This window comes from Salminus brasiliensis, chromosome 3, assembly GCF_030463535.1.
Source record: "Salminus brasiliensis chromosome 3, fSalBra1.hap2, whole genome shotgun sequence".
NCBI classification, from domain to species: domain Eukaryota; kingdom Metazoa; phylum Chordata; class Actinopteri; order Characiformes; family Bryconidae; genus Salminus; species Salminus brasiliensis.
Window position 1 is genome coordinate 3,328,160 of NC_132880.1, and position 16,028 is coordinate 3,344,187.

At 45.5% G+C, this 16,028-nt stretch overlaps 1 protein-coding gene across 1 annotated transcript in view; it reads left to right on the forward strand.

Annotated features, from left to right (window-relative positions):
• Positions 1 to 6,913, forward strand: part of wnk4b (WNK lysine deficient protein kinase 4b) — an 80,542-nt gene extending 73,629 nt beyond the window's left edge. Inside the window, exons 19-22 of the mRNA XM_072675188.1 lie at positions 2,409 to 2,919; positions 3,403 to 3,608; positions 4,145 to 4,239; positions 4,464 to 6,913. Of these exons, the coding sequence (XP_072531289.1) occupies positions 2,409 to 2,919; positions 3,403 to 3,608; positions 4,145 to 4,239; positions 4,464 to 4,466 (815 nt within the window). The 3' untranslated portion in view covers positions 4,467 to 6,913. The remainder of the gene's footprint in view (positions 1 to 2,408; positions 2,920 to 3,402; positions 3,609 to 4,144; positions 4,240 to 4,463) is intronic.
• Positions 6,914 to 16,028: the final 9,115 nt, after the last annotated feature.

Genomic DNA, 16,028 nt, shown 5'->3' on the forward strand with positions numbered 1-16,028 from the left:
TGGCCACGCCCTCCCTTCGGTCAATCCTTAACTGTATCTGCTTTGCTATCCATTTTCCACACATCCAACGAGACACTCACTGCACCGCACCACCTCTTCTCAATCTATGAGTCCTGTTGCAGGTATTTATAGCCTGATCATCCTTGTGCAGCGCCATCTGTAGGAGCCTGAGGGTACTACCACCTTAAACACACAAGGTGGCTAATGTTTTGTCTAGGGAGCTCAACTAGCAGCAGCAGCTCACCTGGTTTACCATCATTAAGCCCTGATTTACCACCAAACCAGGTGTTGATCTGAGGAGAACTCTAAATAATGCTAGACTCCATGAGGAGAACTTTGGAGATGTTCCAATGATGAACACAATGATGAAGAACCACCACCACCGCTTTCTGTAGGAGTGTTATGATGAGTGTTTATTCTAATATCAGTGTTTTACTGAGGAGATGAACACTAAGCAGCTTGTTAGTTGTGAATGTATTTGCACAGGCGTCTTAAACACTTTGCACAGTGCTGTGTATAAAGGTGGTCATTATGCTACAGGCATAAACCAGTGCACACACAGAAGCACGTACAGAGTCATACAGACATAGAAGCAGTTTGTGATGAAGAAAACTGACCTGCAGACAAACACACTCACACTTACTGGGAGCAGCTTTCCTTTTTCACTTCCTTACTGCTTGTACCTGCTGTTTGCTTAAGCCTGGGCTTCGGTTTATTATTATTACACCCCACAGTCCTGTCTGACGCTGGCAGATGACCAGCCATGATAAGACTGACGCAAGTGAACCTCTTCACCTTCCAAACAGAAGCTTTTTAGGAGATAAACAAACGTTTGACCTTTTTAGTCAACTACCAATTAAAAAATATTTTACTGGTAAAGTTATGAAGATTTGACAAAAGTATTGGGACACTTGCTCATTCATTGTTCCTTCTTCTAAAGTCAAGGGTATTTTGCCTGCTTTTGTCAGAGTAACCGTCTCTACTGTCCAGGGATGAAGGTTTTCTACAAGATTTCGGAAGAGCATTGCTGTGAGGATTTGATTGCATTCAGCGACAAGAGCGTCAATGGGGCTCTGAGTGGTCCAGTGGCCGATTATGGACTAAATGTGGACTGACTGATCACCAGGTCATAGCGCTTTGCCATCAGCACCCGGAGTCAGAGCGAGCACAATTGGCCTCATTCTTGTCAGTGAGGTCAGGATTGAATGATCACCACCCCACCTCGTCACCCTCAACTCTCAATCTCAAAAGTAATGGATCATTTCAGAGAACACAGTTCTTCCACTGCTCTACTGCTTAAAGCTGGGGGGCTTTATACCCCTTTAGCTCACACCTGGCATTGAGCAGCATGGTGTCGATAGGTTCATGTTTATCTTCTCCAGACTAGTCTCTGCAGGGCCTAGACACGCTGTGTGTGTGTGCATTTGCACATCTGTGTCAGCAATGGGTGCAACCTAAAGTAGCTGAATTCATTCATTCATCAGTGTAAATTGTTTGGGTTCCCAGTGCTGAGCAGGAAAAGATGCAGGAAGGAAGGAAGGAACTCTTGCCACAATAATGATGCATGGTTTCCCCCTAGAGGCCGAGAAGAGAACTGCAGACAGTTTCTACATATTAATTTACAATTGGCAAACCCTTAGAAGTCACACATATTGTGGGTGACAGCAAAAGCATTTTTTATTTTTTATAAATAGAGGACCCATGTCCTCTGTGTGTAGTTTTTGTAAATGATTTTGTATGCTTCTGTAAATACAGGGTCCAGTCCACAATACACCAACCCACCCCTGAGAGAGTGAGGCCAATTGTGCTTGCTCTGACTCCGGCAACTGGCCACTGGACCACTAGAAGCCCGATTACTACAGTTTCAGTACATATGGTTGTGATTGGGCTCCGAATGAACTATTATGAAGTAAATGTGGACTCGGTGATCACTGGTTCGAATCCGAGGTCATCCCGGGTCATAGCGCTTTGCCATCAGCAGCCGATGTCAGAGTGAGCGCAATTGGCCTTGCTTTCTCAGGGGTGGGTTGATGGCACTTCCCTACTGTCGCTGAATGCAATCCCTGCTCCTAGTGGGATGTTGGTCAGCCCAGAGGGGTCAGTTAATTGTAACAGAGCTGGGGAGCTGCGCTTTCCTCGGAGCATGTTGGCTACTTTGCAGTGATAGGGGGAGTTCACGTTAATGTGGGCTGGGTAATTGGCCTTGCAAATTGAGTAGAAAGTGGGGTAAAATTGACATAATAATGTACCCTTATTTATTTAATCTTGTTTTGTTTTGTGTCAATAAATGTGCATGTAATAATATGTAATTAATAATGTAATTATCTAATTAAAAAAATAACTAATAACTAATAAATAAATAATCCAAAATTGTCTAAAACCAGATGTAATTTGTTTCTGTTCCTCAGAGAAAAAACCTGTCGTGACTGTGGGACGATTCCAAGTCACTCCAAGCATGGAGATCACCACGCCCACACCTCCGCAGCCCCGCCCCCCAACACCTCCCCCTCCTTCGACTCCTTCCAACAACAGCCAGACAGAAAGCAGCACTGAGGGAGACAGCGAATCAGAGAACAGCCTCAGCACTGTCACCGTGTCTCCGCCTACCAAAGCACCTTTCGAGCTTTCAAACGACTCAAGTAACGGCGCCCCCTGTTGGCCTGGAGGAGCCGGGAACACGGAGAGCAGAGAGGCAGAGGTTGAAGACTTGGAGGGGGCTGAAGACGAGGTCAGGGAAGGAGAGCCGAGGCAGCGGAGGATAAGCGTGAGCCTGTGTGAGGTTTTGACAGGGGGTCCTCAAATCGGAAACGTCAGCCAGCCGTGGATAAGCTACACGCGCAGCGCCTCGTACGCCAGCAGCGATGAGACGGAGAGCGAGGATGAGGACATGTGGGAGGAGCTTCAGGAGCTGCGAGAGAGGTGAGCGGGGGTGGGACACTTGCTCATTCAAGTATTGGGACACTTGGACTAGACAAAGACAAATGAGACAAGCTGAGTGTGTGCATCTGCACAGCTGTGTCAGCAATGGGTGCAACCTTAAGTAGCTGAAAGCATTCATTAGAAGGGGTGTCCACAAACTTTTGGGCATACAGTGTCTGTTATTACTCCGTACCTCAAAACTCTGCTACACACAGCAACAGTTTACACACACACACACACACACACACACACACACACACACACACACACACACAAATCAGAATGCAGTGAGTGGAGTCATCTCTGAGTAAGTGCTGGAATCATTCATCCCAATGATGGATTTGTCTGAAGGGCTCATTTCATGGCGCCAGAGATGATAATGCCCTCATGCAAATCCAAGACCAAACACAGTATCTCATTTTCTCTCTCTCTCTCTCTCTCTCTCTCTCTCTCTCTCTCTCTCTCGCTCTCTCTCTCTCTCAGACACCTGACTGAAGTGCAGGCTCTGCAGGCCTCTCAGAAGCGGGAGATTGAGGAGTTGTACGAGCGGATGGGGAAGGTTCCTCCTCCAGGCATCGTGTCTCCGGCGGCTATGCTGTCCAGCCGCCAGCGCCGTCTCTCCAAGAGCGGGGGATACCCTTCCTCCCGCAGGAACAGCCTGCAGAGACTTGACATACTGCCCCCTACAGGTAGCACACACCCAGAAACATTCAGTGAACTTACTAACTTACTGACTGACTTCCTTACTTACTGACTTACTTCCTTACTTCCTTGCTTACTGACTGACTGACTTACTGACTCACTTCCTTACTTACTGACTTACTTACTGACTGACTTACTGATTTACTGACCTACTTACTGACTTACTTCCTTACATACTGACTTACTGACCTACTTCCTTACTTACTGACCTACTTACTGACTTACTAACTTTCTTACTTACTGATTTACTTCCTCACTTACTGACTTACTTCCTTACATACTGACTTACTAACTTCCTCACCTCCTGACTTACTTACCGACTTACTGGCTTACTGACTTGTTTGCTAATAGTGTTGGTAATACCCTCAGGAGTCTGATCCCTGTTTAAATGTGTGCAGAATGACCTTCAGCAGGTGGAGTGACTGGAGTGAGTGGTTGAGCAAGTCAACATGATGAATTTGCTAATGAAAGTAACATGTTATCTCTCTCTCTCTCTCTCTCTCTCTCCCTTTCTCTCTCTCAGGCATCATGAGGAAGAACTCAGTGAGCGGCAGCAGCAGCGGCTCTCAGGAGCGAACGTCTAAGGGAGTGACCTTCGCTTCAGACTACAGCAGAGTGGTGAGACTGATTCACAGAGCAGCTCAGAGAGGATCTGCACTCTTAAAAATAGACTTAATTACTTAATTACTTACAGACTGACTTACAGACTGACTTACTGATTTACTGACTTACTGACCCAATATTAAGGACTCTTTTCTTTCTGTAAACTTGACAAAGTCATTGTAATACATCACATGATATAAATAGAGAAGCTAATCCATAGTATGTTCTCTCTTTTCCAGTAATCTCATAGAAGCCCTGCTGACCTTCAGCTGGTCAATACTGCCACCTACTGCCAGAGTGTGAGTTTCAGTGGAGCTGAAGAAGTGCTGACTCCTTCCACAACAACATCTCTTCATCTCCTTCAGCTTGATCAACAGACGGCGGTGGCACTAGTGAGATTTCAGCGGAGGAGTGAATATCAGGAGCAGCTTGCTTTCACTTGATCTTACCTTTAAACAGGATTATAAAGGAGCCGGCTGAGCTCAGATCAGATCAGCAAAGTAATTGCACAATTATTTGTCCAGTGCCTGTGTGTCTGCAGGAGAGGGAGCCCCCTGCTGGTGTGCCATCTGAGGTGCAGCTGTTGTGGTTCCTCATTGATTGCCCTTATTGAATTTACCATTAATGTTTGATTGTCCTACGCATCATCACATCTGTGATCATAATAAATGAACACATTAGGGGATGTTACTCTTAGGCAAGGATGAAGAGAATTGACAGATTCATCAGATTCTGCCTGAATTTCAATCAATTGTGCCAAAATCAGATTTTCGTCCTTAGCTTTGAGATCAGATTGCACAGATTCAGATTTGCACAAAGCAGTTTTCTCACTGCTTCAGTTATTTTTAAATCTCGTATCACTTTAATTAGTTTTACATTTGATGCCTTTGGCTTAAATCAATCATGTAATTATTGAAAGGTCATCCAGTGGCAAAGTTCAGTTTGAACTTTAGTTTTTAGAGAAATCTAAAACCTTTTTCTATGATATAATCAAGCATATTGATGCTGCCATTCAAACCTCCTAACTCAGGCCTCCCGAGTGGCACAACCAATTAAGCGCTGGCCCTTACAAGTTCAATCCCAGATCATACAGCAGTCGTCTGTGGATGGGACACCGAGAGGGCATATAAAGCTTTCTGCCTCCCCCCCTTTACTCAGTGTGAGCGTCTGTTAGCTGATGTGACAAATATGGCTGTTGGTGTTCTCCACCAAGCATGTTGAGCTCTCCAGTGGTGTGCGGTGGTGCTGTTTGAGTGTCAGAGCTTTCCATCTCCATCCGTAACATCATATGATAGCAGGTATAATTGGAAATTAATAAATTTGGGAGAAATTGTGTTAAAAACAAAAAACCTCAAATCAAAATTTTAAATTTAATTAAATTTAATTAAATTTAATTAAATTAAAAGTATACATTGATATTAATAATTGTAACCTTTTTAATTTAGAAATTAAAATAAAATAAAATAGAAAACAAAACATAAAAATAAACTGAAATTAACCTATTTCTTTTATTCTTTAATTGGGGAAAGTTTAGTAAAAAATCAATAAAAAAAAATCATAATTATTTATGACATAATAATTATTTATATACATAATTCAGTTAAAATTAACCATTGAAACCTCTTTTAATTGGAGGGAAATATGGGTGTAAATAAATAAATAAAATAATTCTTCAATTTTAATTAACCATTGAAACCCCTTTTGTAGATTGTAAAGAAAGCTGGGTAGAAATGAATAAATAAATATTATAATAAATATAATTAGACCCCTGTAACCCTTGTAACTTTTTAATTGAGGGTAAAATTGGCCAAAAGAATTGACTGGTCTTTGCATTGTTGCTGGACCATTAGATACAGTCCAGAAAATGAAGAAATAATGTAAGGGCTTAGATGTGGATTTAAATACAGTGTTTTATTATGACAGCATTGATGAGGAAATCCGTTTGTTTTTGTTAATTGTTCTCAAGATCTGACACACATCCTTTATAACTGCCCACAGTTACGCTGCCATAGCTCTCAGCTCCACACTGAACATCCACCCGTGTGCATCGGTGTGATTATAGGTCAAACAGCTTCTCCTTTTTGTTTTTCTTTGCCTTCAAGCTTACGGTCACTGTTGTCCGCCTCTTCAGCCGCCTGTGCTCTGAGACCGTTTCCATGGTTGCTTTTGTAGAAATGAAGTGGAGATGCTTCTCTTGTTACTGGCAGAAGTGGTTTCCTTATTCATGAACCGACACAACGCACTTTCCTCCGAGGCGCTCGCCTGTTCACGCCACAGCGTCTCTGCAGATATGAGTGGGATCTGATGGAGGACGCAGTGAACTGGCCGGGGTCTCTACCTCGCAGCTGTTTGAATGCCTTTGCCTATGCAGTGAGGTCAAGTGAATGAATGTGATAAAGTTGATACAATTGAAACTGTGAAATTTGAACTATGGAAGCCTTAAAGTATCAAGGTCATCATGGAGAGATTGCTGAAGATTGTACTCTTTAACGAATCTGGCAAATGTTTTCTATATAAATGCATATAAATATATATATTTAGAGGAAGAGAGAAGCGCTGTATTATACTATGCTGACGAACATGTCGTACAGACTCCGTGCCTTTCTTTTTTTTACCCTAATGTTTTGATTCCTGTTGCAAAATATGATTGTAATGATTGTAAATATTGGTAATAAAATGTGATTATAAAGCGGCCAGAGTCTCTGTGTCTAAGCCAGCTTCCTTCAAGGCCCCACAAATCTAAAGCCCTTCATCACTGGTCAGTTTCCAACCACAGAGCCCCTCTTACCTGGATCTTTTTAGGTGGTGGACCCGCTCTCAAACTCACCGCCTCTGAAGGTGGCCTGTCTCTGGCTCCAACACGTTATGACAGATCCTGTATATTGTGAGGTGAAGCCGTCTCAGTACTTCCAAACTGGTATCAGCCCTGATTTCCCTCTTTTCCCAGTTTTAAAACAGCTTGCTTTTTTGCCATATTCAGCAGCCTGGTTTTAACATTACATGCAGTCCTCACTGGTGAAAAACCAGAGCTTCAACCAAGAGATCTGACTTAGAGAATTGATCAAACCGAGAACCCTTAGGCTATTTTTGCTGTGTTCAATTTTTGGTTTGTTTCAAACTAACAAAGGGTTGTTTAACGGATCTAGAAACTAAGCTAACGTCGGAGTCATCTTATGACCTCAACCCATGAGGACGATTGACCCCATAGAAAAGTTCGGTGAGTGGAAGTACAAGGAAGGAGCTTGTAATAAAGTGGGGAGCGTGGTTTGTATTTTCACAGCCCAAAAAAGGCTACATTACTGTTGATTGAGGTAAGCTGTGAGAATTACAAGTCTTGGCAAGCAAGCTTGTTTTTTCATCTCTAACTGGATTTCCACTGCCTAACTTCATTCTGGGATTTTATGGAATTATTGTGAAGAAAATACCTTCCTCCTTTCTTCTGTTTTTACATGCTAGGAATGTTCTGCTTTGCATCAAGCAGAACCTCTTAATAACTGCTAGCATTCCTCCGCTCGTTCGTGGCACCAGCGCCTGTTATCCTGCTGAGGCTCAGAGGCCGTCTTCACAGCTTTGATGAGGTATAAATAGTCCGGATTGACCCTGCTGGCTATAATCAGACAGAACGTGGAGAGATGTGTGTCTATATTTAGCACACCCATTGTTTTTGAGATTGGGGTCATGAGAGGTCATCCTCATACAGCTTCTACACTCACTTGTCCTACTGCCAAAGCCGAGGACTGACTGGTTGTTCCTCTTTTGTTGCCCTTCAGCTCATGGACTGGTTTGATGGTACATTTGCGAGATTGCGCAGCTAAATGAGCTAATGCTCGGAGCATGTCCTTGTACGGGAATGCTGCCTCTGTTCTCACTGCTTACCCTGCTATTTAATTCCTCTCCGAGCGACGTCACGTCAAATTCAGCGCCGGCTGAAAAAGGCAAAAACCAAGATGATTGGTTCCACCATTGGGGTGCCCCCGATATTACATTTACAAATACACCAACCTATCAGCCATAATATTAAAATCAAAGGATGAGCCCTGTCAAGTGTCTCCTGTGGCTCCAAGAGAGCAGTCGGTTCCTGAAGGTGGTGTGCTGGAAGCAGTAAACATGGACATGGTCATCTCCAAACATCCGGCAGGTCCTTATGGGGTGTTTTGGGTATTCCTCCGGATAGCAAGTTGAGCCAGGAATGAGAGATGATTGACTTAAAGGACGTGACGGGGTGGTGGAGGGTTGCGAAGACTCGTCAAAGACACAGGAACATGGCAGAGATGGTATTTATTGGACGTTAGATTGGAAGGAGGGGTGTGTTAGGTTTGGGTTAGAGTTCAAACCTGTAGGAAGGTGGTTGCTCTTCAAGAGGAGGGCTGGAGACCAGTGCTATAGACTGTTTATGTGGTTTCTGACGTCACTGAAGGATTCCAGGTGGCATGGTGGTACCAGGGGCCTGAAATTGGGGTTGTAGGTTCGATTCGTGCTCTGGTTGCTGTCTGTGATGAGTTTGGGATGTTGTCCACATGGGTTTTCTCCACATACCTCCAAAAAACACACATAGGACCAAGCAAAATGTCCCTACACTCTTAAAAAATAAAGGTGCTTCAAAAGGTTCTTTGAACGATATCAGCAAAGGTTCTTTAGACCTTTAAAAGGTTCTTCAAACGCACACATCTCCAATACAAACACAGGCCTTTGGAGAACCAAAGTGATTCTTCTATGGCATCGCTCAAAGAACCCTTTAGGTGTGTGAGAGACTCTGCGATAGACTGGTGCCTTGTCCAGGGGGAGCTCCCGCTTCCACCTAATGATTCTGGCCCACTCTGACTCACCATGACCCTGAAAGGACCCAGGAAGATGGTGGAGAAGGTGATGAAGGAATGAATGGCAAGAGCAGAATTCCTGATTTCAACATCCAGTGAATCCAGTGTAGTGACCCAATGTTTTTATTAGAGTTCCACTAGTGACCAGCAGAGGGCAGTGAACACTATGTCTTTCCCACTTGTCATATTACCCACTGTGTCACCATGGTGACATGTCTAATCCCCCTGTCTTGCACAGGTACACAAAGTTTTCAGCGTTTCTCAGACTTCACAGTTCAGACAGTTCTGACTTCTTTTCATAATCTTTTTAGTTCTGCTTCACGCCGAGCTGTCTGAGCTCGCTTTCATTTCCCGCGCCGGAAAACTGTACTCCGCACTGAGCTGAGAGCAGCTTAAAGACACAGTTCTACCCCCAAACACCACAGATCTTCCAAAGCATGTTTGGAGACACTGGAGAAATTTGCTTCTTTTGTTTTGCGCAGGAGAAACCAGGCTAATGCCGTTAGCTAAGGCCTGCAGAGCGGTGGTCTTCAACCCTACTCCTGAAGAGCCAACTTCCTGCAGGCTTTGGATCCAACCTCAATCCACCCCACCTGAGCCCACTAAGTACTGCCTTCAGAAGGCCTTGACCAGCTCAATGGGCAGTGTCGAAACCTGCAGGAAGGTGGTTGCTCTCCAGAAAGAGAGTTGGAGACCACTGCTATAGACTCTATCCCACCAGCACCAGCAAGCCGCCTGTGTTCACCATCACAGGAGCTACCGTACTGGCCACATCTGCTTTATGGGGCAGTGGTGGCTCAGCGGTTAGAGCGCTGGGATATCGATAACAGGGTTGTGGGTTTGATTCCCAGGCTCGGCAAGCTGCCACTGTTGGGCCCTTGAACAAGGCCCTTTACCCTCTCTGCTCACTGGAGTTAGCTGCCCACCGCTCTGGGTGTGTGTGTACTCACTGCCCCTAACACATCCGGAGAATTCGACCCTTCCTCTAGAGAGGCCACCCAGGTGCTCGTTCAGTCTCTCGTCACTTCCAGACTTGACTACTGCAACTCTCTTGTGGCTGGTCTCCCTCTGCGCACCATCAGGCCCCTGCAACTCATCCAGAATGCAGCGGCACGGGTCGTCTTCAATGTCCCAAAATTCAGCCATGTCACTCCACTGCTGCGTTCTCTCCACTGGCTTCCTGTAGCTGCTGCCCAGGTCATCAGATTTAAAACCTGATGCTGACGCTGCTGACGCTGGCCTACAAAGCCAAGAACGGACCAGCCCCTCCGTATCTGATGGCAATCAGCGCCTAGAGCCCTTCGAGCTTTAAGTACGGCTCAGCTCGACCCGCCATCCCTCAAAATCCGCGGAAGACAAGCGTCCAGGCTTTTCTCTGTCCTGGCACCAAAGTGGTGGAACGAGCTGCCCCTGGAATGGCCGAGTCGCTCGCTGTCTTCAAACGCAGACTGAAGACCCACCTCTTCAGAGAGTACTTGGACGAATAGTTCTATGGTCGCCTTATTGTCTTGTGTTTAGTAATGTCTAAGCTTAGAGGTATCTTTTGAATTATTGGTCTATTCTAACTAGCGAAGGTTTTCTTGGGTAAATAGCAAAGCACTTTGTAAGTCGCTCTGGATAAGAGCGTCTGCTAAATGCCATAAAGGTAAAAATGTGTGTGTGTGTGTGTGTGTGAGTGTGTGTTCACTACCAGATGGGTTAAATCTGGTGTACACTGTACAGTGACAAATATGTGCACCCTGTGGATATCTGTAGTTATTTCCAGCTTTGATAAAGATGGTCCGCCGCCCCCATCAAGAGACACATGTGGCCTCCATTGCCTATACTGTCGCCTCCACGAGATCACCATGGCAACCCTATAGTGGCATGCAGCAGCTTGGTTGTGGGGGAATTCCTTCGATTGGCACGGAAGCTCACTAGGGGGGCTCGCCTCCGCTTTGGTCCTTAGCAACTGGTTTCCTGTTGCCATGTGAGGAAAAGAGCATGTGAGGATCCATCCATAATCACACACACACACACACACACACACAGAAACACACTCCTACACACATTTTGTAATTGTACCTTATAAGTATGTGTGTGTAGGGTGTTAGGGCGTCTCTAATGTCCAGTGAAGACGTTTGGAGCATTGCAGGATTTGGAGGATTTGATTGCATTCAGCGACAAGAGCGTTAGTGAGGTCAGGATGTTGGAGAATGATTGATCAGCACCCCACCTCATCATCCCCAACTCCCAAAAGTCGTTCCAGAGAACACAGTTCTTCCACTGCTCCACAGCTCAGTGCTGGGGGGCTTTATACCCCTCTAGCCTACGTCTGGATTTAGGCATGGTGCCAGTAGTCTATGCTTTGACGGGCTAGAATTGTTTTGGTGGCAAGGGGACATACACAATATAAGGTAGGTGGTTTTAATGTTATGGCTCATCATATATATAGAGTAATTGGGTTCATTAATGCCGGAGCGAAGGCCAGCTGGGGGCAGGACCACCATTCTGTTTCTCAGCTCACCTGAAAGTCTCATTCAGATCCTCTCACAAAGCATTCCAGCTTTTCAAAGAGCTCGAGATAGGAACCTCAGTGACCAGGCCTCAAATACACCAATCCAATAATCAATCACTGCATTGATGGGTTTATCTGATGTGTTTTCAGTCTTCTCAGAAGATCCAGCTTCAGTGGTCTGAACTTTGCCCAGTGGAGCTTCAACTACAGTCCTATGAAAATCAGCTGGACTTTGGCACTGGGCTATGCTATTCATTGATCTCTCCCCAGTCTGTCTCTCCTAACACACACACACACACACACACACACACACATCTGTGAGCAGAAGCAGCAGATTAAAAATGAGTAATTAGGAGGAAGAGCTCTTGTCTTAGCAGTTGGAAATTGTCAGTGACGATGCTTGGCGGACGGGAGCAGTGATGCCCCGAAGCCGTGTGTAAGCCTCCTATCTCTGGCACCCACAAAGGCCATGAGTGAAGCCTCCCCAGCCTCCTCATCCTCCTTCATCAAAGCCCTCAGACTCCTACTCATACTCCTGCAGGCGTACCCGCCCACCAGCCTGAAGACACGTCAGGGAGAAGGCTCAGAACTAACCCAAAAAGCCTGGCTCCTGATTCAGCACCATCTCTCTCTTTCCTTTGCTGAAAGTGAGCAAGCCGGACGGATAACAAACTGGTCCAGGATCAGCCTTCAGCTAGAGTTAACCAGATTCCCAGAAGCATGGGCATGAAAACAAGCAATAGCATCCTCTTCTATTCACACACGGTTTGTAATAGTGAGTAATTAAGGTCAAGAGAAAGGTCATGGATTGGCATTCCTCGGAATTTGGCCGAACATGCTAATGCTATGGCTAATGTTGAACAAAAGTTAAACTTCTGCTTCTGCCCCCGTTCTGCCACTCCTTTCCCACTTCCCCCTTCCTACCCTGGAAGAACGTGGAGGAGATTGGAGGAGGGTCGTCAGGTCTGACGTTGATTATTTATGACCTCTGCTGGTGACCCAACAACAGGGTCATGGGCACCCAAGGTTCTTTGATGGGATCCATGGAGGCTCCACCTCACAACTCACAGGACTTAAAGGCCCTTGGTGCCAGATACCACAGGACACCTGTACCAGTGAGCGGTTCAATGTTGGGCGGGTGGTTGAACTGTTGGAAGGATTTTCAGCAGCTGCTTTCCTCATCAGTTTCTGGGTCATGTTTCTGAGAACCTGAGGAAGATCAGTAGGAGCTTTTAGGGGCTTTTAGGGGTTCTCAGCTCCAGTCAGTAAGTTCTACATTGGCCTTTAGCTCCAGTGTAAACCTCTTATGTCTTGTCTGATCAACTACACCTGCAATAACGGGGATAAATTGTGAAAAATAATGAATTTGAGTTGAGTTGAGCAGGACTCTGAATAAGCCTAAATGCCACCGTATGATAAATTGGATAAACGGCTCTCCTCAGACCCCAGAAACTCCCAGCTCAATCTCTGATACTTTCTGCCACACCGGTCTACCCACTTTCCTAGCGTGAACTTACTGCTGGCCTTCATTAACGAAACCCTACTTGTGAACTAATTAGAGTCATTGGCCCTATTGGCCAGCTATTTGCCTTTCTCGGGCCCCTTGAGACTCATCACAGAGAGAGAAAGAGAGAGAGACCCCAAACCCACTTGTTTGCTTTGCGGCCGACCAGGAGATCTGGTCCTCCTCGGCTTCCGCTCTTGCTGGCCGAATGAGTGATCGTTCCTGGGTTAGATTAATAGATAGACCCCCCCAAGAGCCTATGCAGGGTGGAGGAGGCAACGCGCAGCGGTGCAGAAAGGAAATCCAATTTAGATTATTGCGCCGGTCTGCCATTGGCACCCGCGGGAGCGAGCGGAGCTAAAAATTGAATTGTTCCAAAATCGCAGACCCTGTGAGGTTAATAACGTGTGTGTAATGGCTCTCGCGGTCCACTGCAGCCTAAAATCTCTCCAGTGATCAAAGCCATGGACGCGTTGACCCGCCCTGCATGTGTTTACTCGTGTACAGCGTGTGTAAAGCAGTGTGTACTGTAGATGGTACACACTCACAAACACACACAGGCTGGGGTTGGTTAGCAGGGCCTGGGAGGGCATGAGATGGAGGGTGGAGTCTGGGCTTTTATTGACGTTTGAAGCCGCTTGGAAGAGACACGCTCATCCATCACCTGAGTCGCGATGGCGTCTCATGACAGTGTCATGTGGTTGCTGGGGAGCTAAGTGGAGGCTCTCCGGAGCCTGATTTACATTAAAGCAAACCTGACCACCTTCTAAACGTGCGGCCGATGACCAACGGCAATCATCTCAATCAGCTTCCTTGTATTTAAAAAACAATGACCTGCAATCATACCGGTTTTAAGGCCTTTACGTACTGAGCCTGATTTATTTGCCAGAATTATTCAGACACCAGTACATTCCTCCACATAGCGTCGCTGTCCGGCAAAAACCTTAAGTCTTAATTTTTGCTGTTTTTCACTTTTTGGCATCATCTGAATCTGGCTGTTGTTCTTTACATTGTTTTAGAATTCCATGAGGAACGGACCAATAGAAATGCTGAAACCAGTTGAGTTCCCTTAGTAATACTGCAGTTACAATCAGATACGATTACACCCTGCCTTGTTCCTCTTTTTGAATCTGGCTGTTGTTCTTTACATTGTTTTAGAATTCCATGAGGAACGGACCAATAGAAATGCTCCAAAATGACTGGGAAAACAATATTGTTCCATTGACTTCCATTGAAAGTTAAGACGGTTTTTCTCTTCTCCTGTAAAGTTGCCATTTAGATGATAGGAGATCACGTGACGATAAGTGATGATACCTCCAAACATGGTCCACTTTTTCCAAACCTTTGCAGGCAACATGAGCCCACTTCTGCATGACAACAACCCGTTGGATCTGCTGTGTCCCAGCAGCTCGCACTTTCTGACCAACATTTGGATTGAGGACCACAGCCTGAAGCGAACCGGGTCGAGGAAGCAAACTCAGACGATATCTGGGAAGTTCTGAGCAGTCCTTGGTGGCTTCGGAGTCATGCTGAAAGCTCTGAGTTACAGAGGTCTGGTCTAGATATTAAAGATCTCATGTGGTTTCTTGCATCGCTACAGACTGTGCTAACAGGCTGTACAATACAGAGGGGGCAGATAGAGATAAGGTAGAGTACCCCTTTAAATGGAGAGGCACTGCTGGTTACTCCCTCTACCTCTCCAGTGACGGTGATGGAACGCCTGTCCACTGTTCTCTGGCAGGTAGCCTTTACGCTGGAGATGAGGCCTCCAGGGAGTCTCAGGATTCAATTCCCAATCAACTAGAGTCTGCCTATGACAGCAGCGCAGCAGGAAAGCAGCGTCCACTTTAGAGACTGTAGGAGAAAGCGTCTCTCAGTGCTTCTGGATTGTCTTTTTGTGGTTTATAATAACTGCAGAGACAATTCTCTTGTCAGATGTTAGAAATAAGTGAATCTATGGAGTATGGCCCAGATATGATTCTGAGAAACATCTCAGTGCACCTCAAAATCAAAGATTTTCACCATGATTGGCTAGAATTAGCTCAAATTCATGCTATATCTCAATAACACCCAACCTACTGTCTGCTCTATTTCAGAAAATGAGGGAATCTTCATTATACAGGCCAGTTTTTAGCTGGACAGTTGGGTGTTCCAATGGCACAATGACCCCAAACACAGATCAGAGCTGGTTGTGGAATGGATTAGTCAGGCTAACATCAAGCTTTTAGAAAGGCCTTCACAAAGTCCTGACCTCAAACCTATCAAAATATGTGGACAGTGCTTAAAAACTCTTGCAATTCCACCAAGTAAATTGTTTAAAAATCAATCCACAGTTCTGTCAGAAGCTTGCTGATGGCTACCAAAAGCATCTGGTCAAGGTTCAACTTGCTTGAAAGAACAGTCCAGAGAAACCTCTGAAAGCACAATGCTATGATATGGCCTTCATGTCTATGATGAGGGTATGTAAACGTCTGACCACAGAGGTATGTGTTATTCTAGTTGATTATAATGGAATTGAAGGTTGTAAAATGTTGATTGAGTCGAACCAATGCTGAAACCAGTTGAGTTCCCTTAGTAATACTGCAGTTACAATCAGATACGATTACACCCTGCCTTGTTCCTCTTTTTCCTTGTTTTGCTAATCTCTGGCCGTTTATGGTTGACCAGGTGCTGGGCCATGTAAATGATACTCTCTAGATAAACACTAAGCGCCACCTCAACTTTCGGTAATGCAGGAAAAACCACAAACATTGAAGGTCGGGGTGCCCAAACTCCCAGCTCCAGTCCTAACCCTAACCCTAACCCTAACCCTAACCCTAACCCTACCCCTAACCTTACCCCTAACCGTAACCTTAGCCCTAACCCTAATCTTAACCCTAACCTTAGCCTTAGCCTTAGACTTAATCGTAACCTTACCCCTAACCGTAACCTTAGCCCTAACCCTAATCTTAACCCTAACCTTAGCCTTAGCCTTAGCCTTAATCGT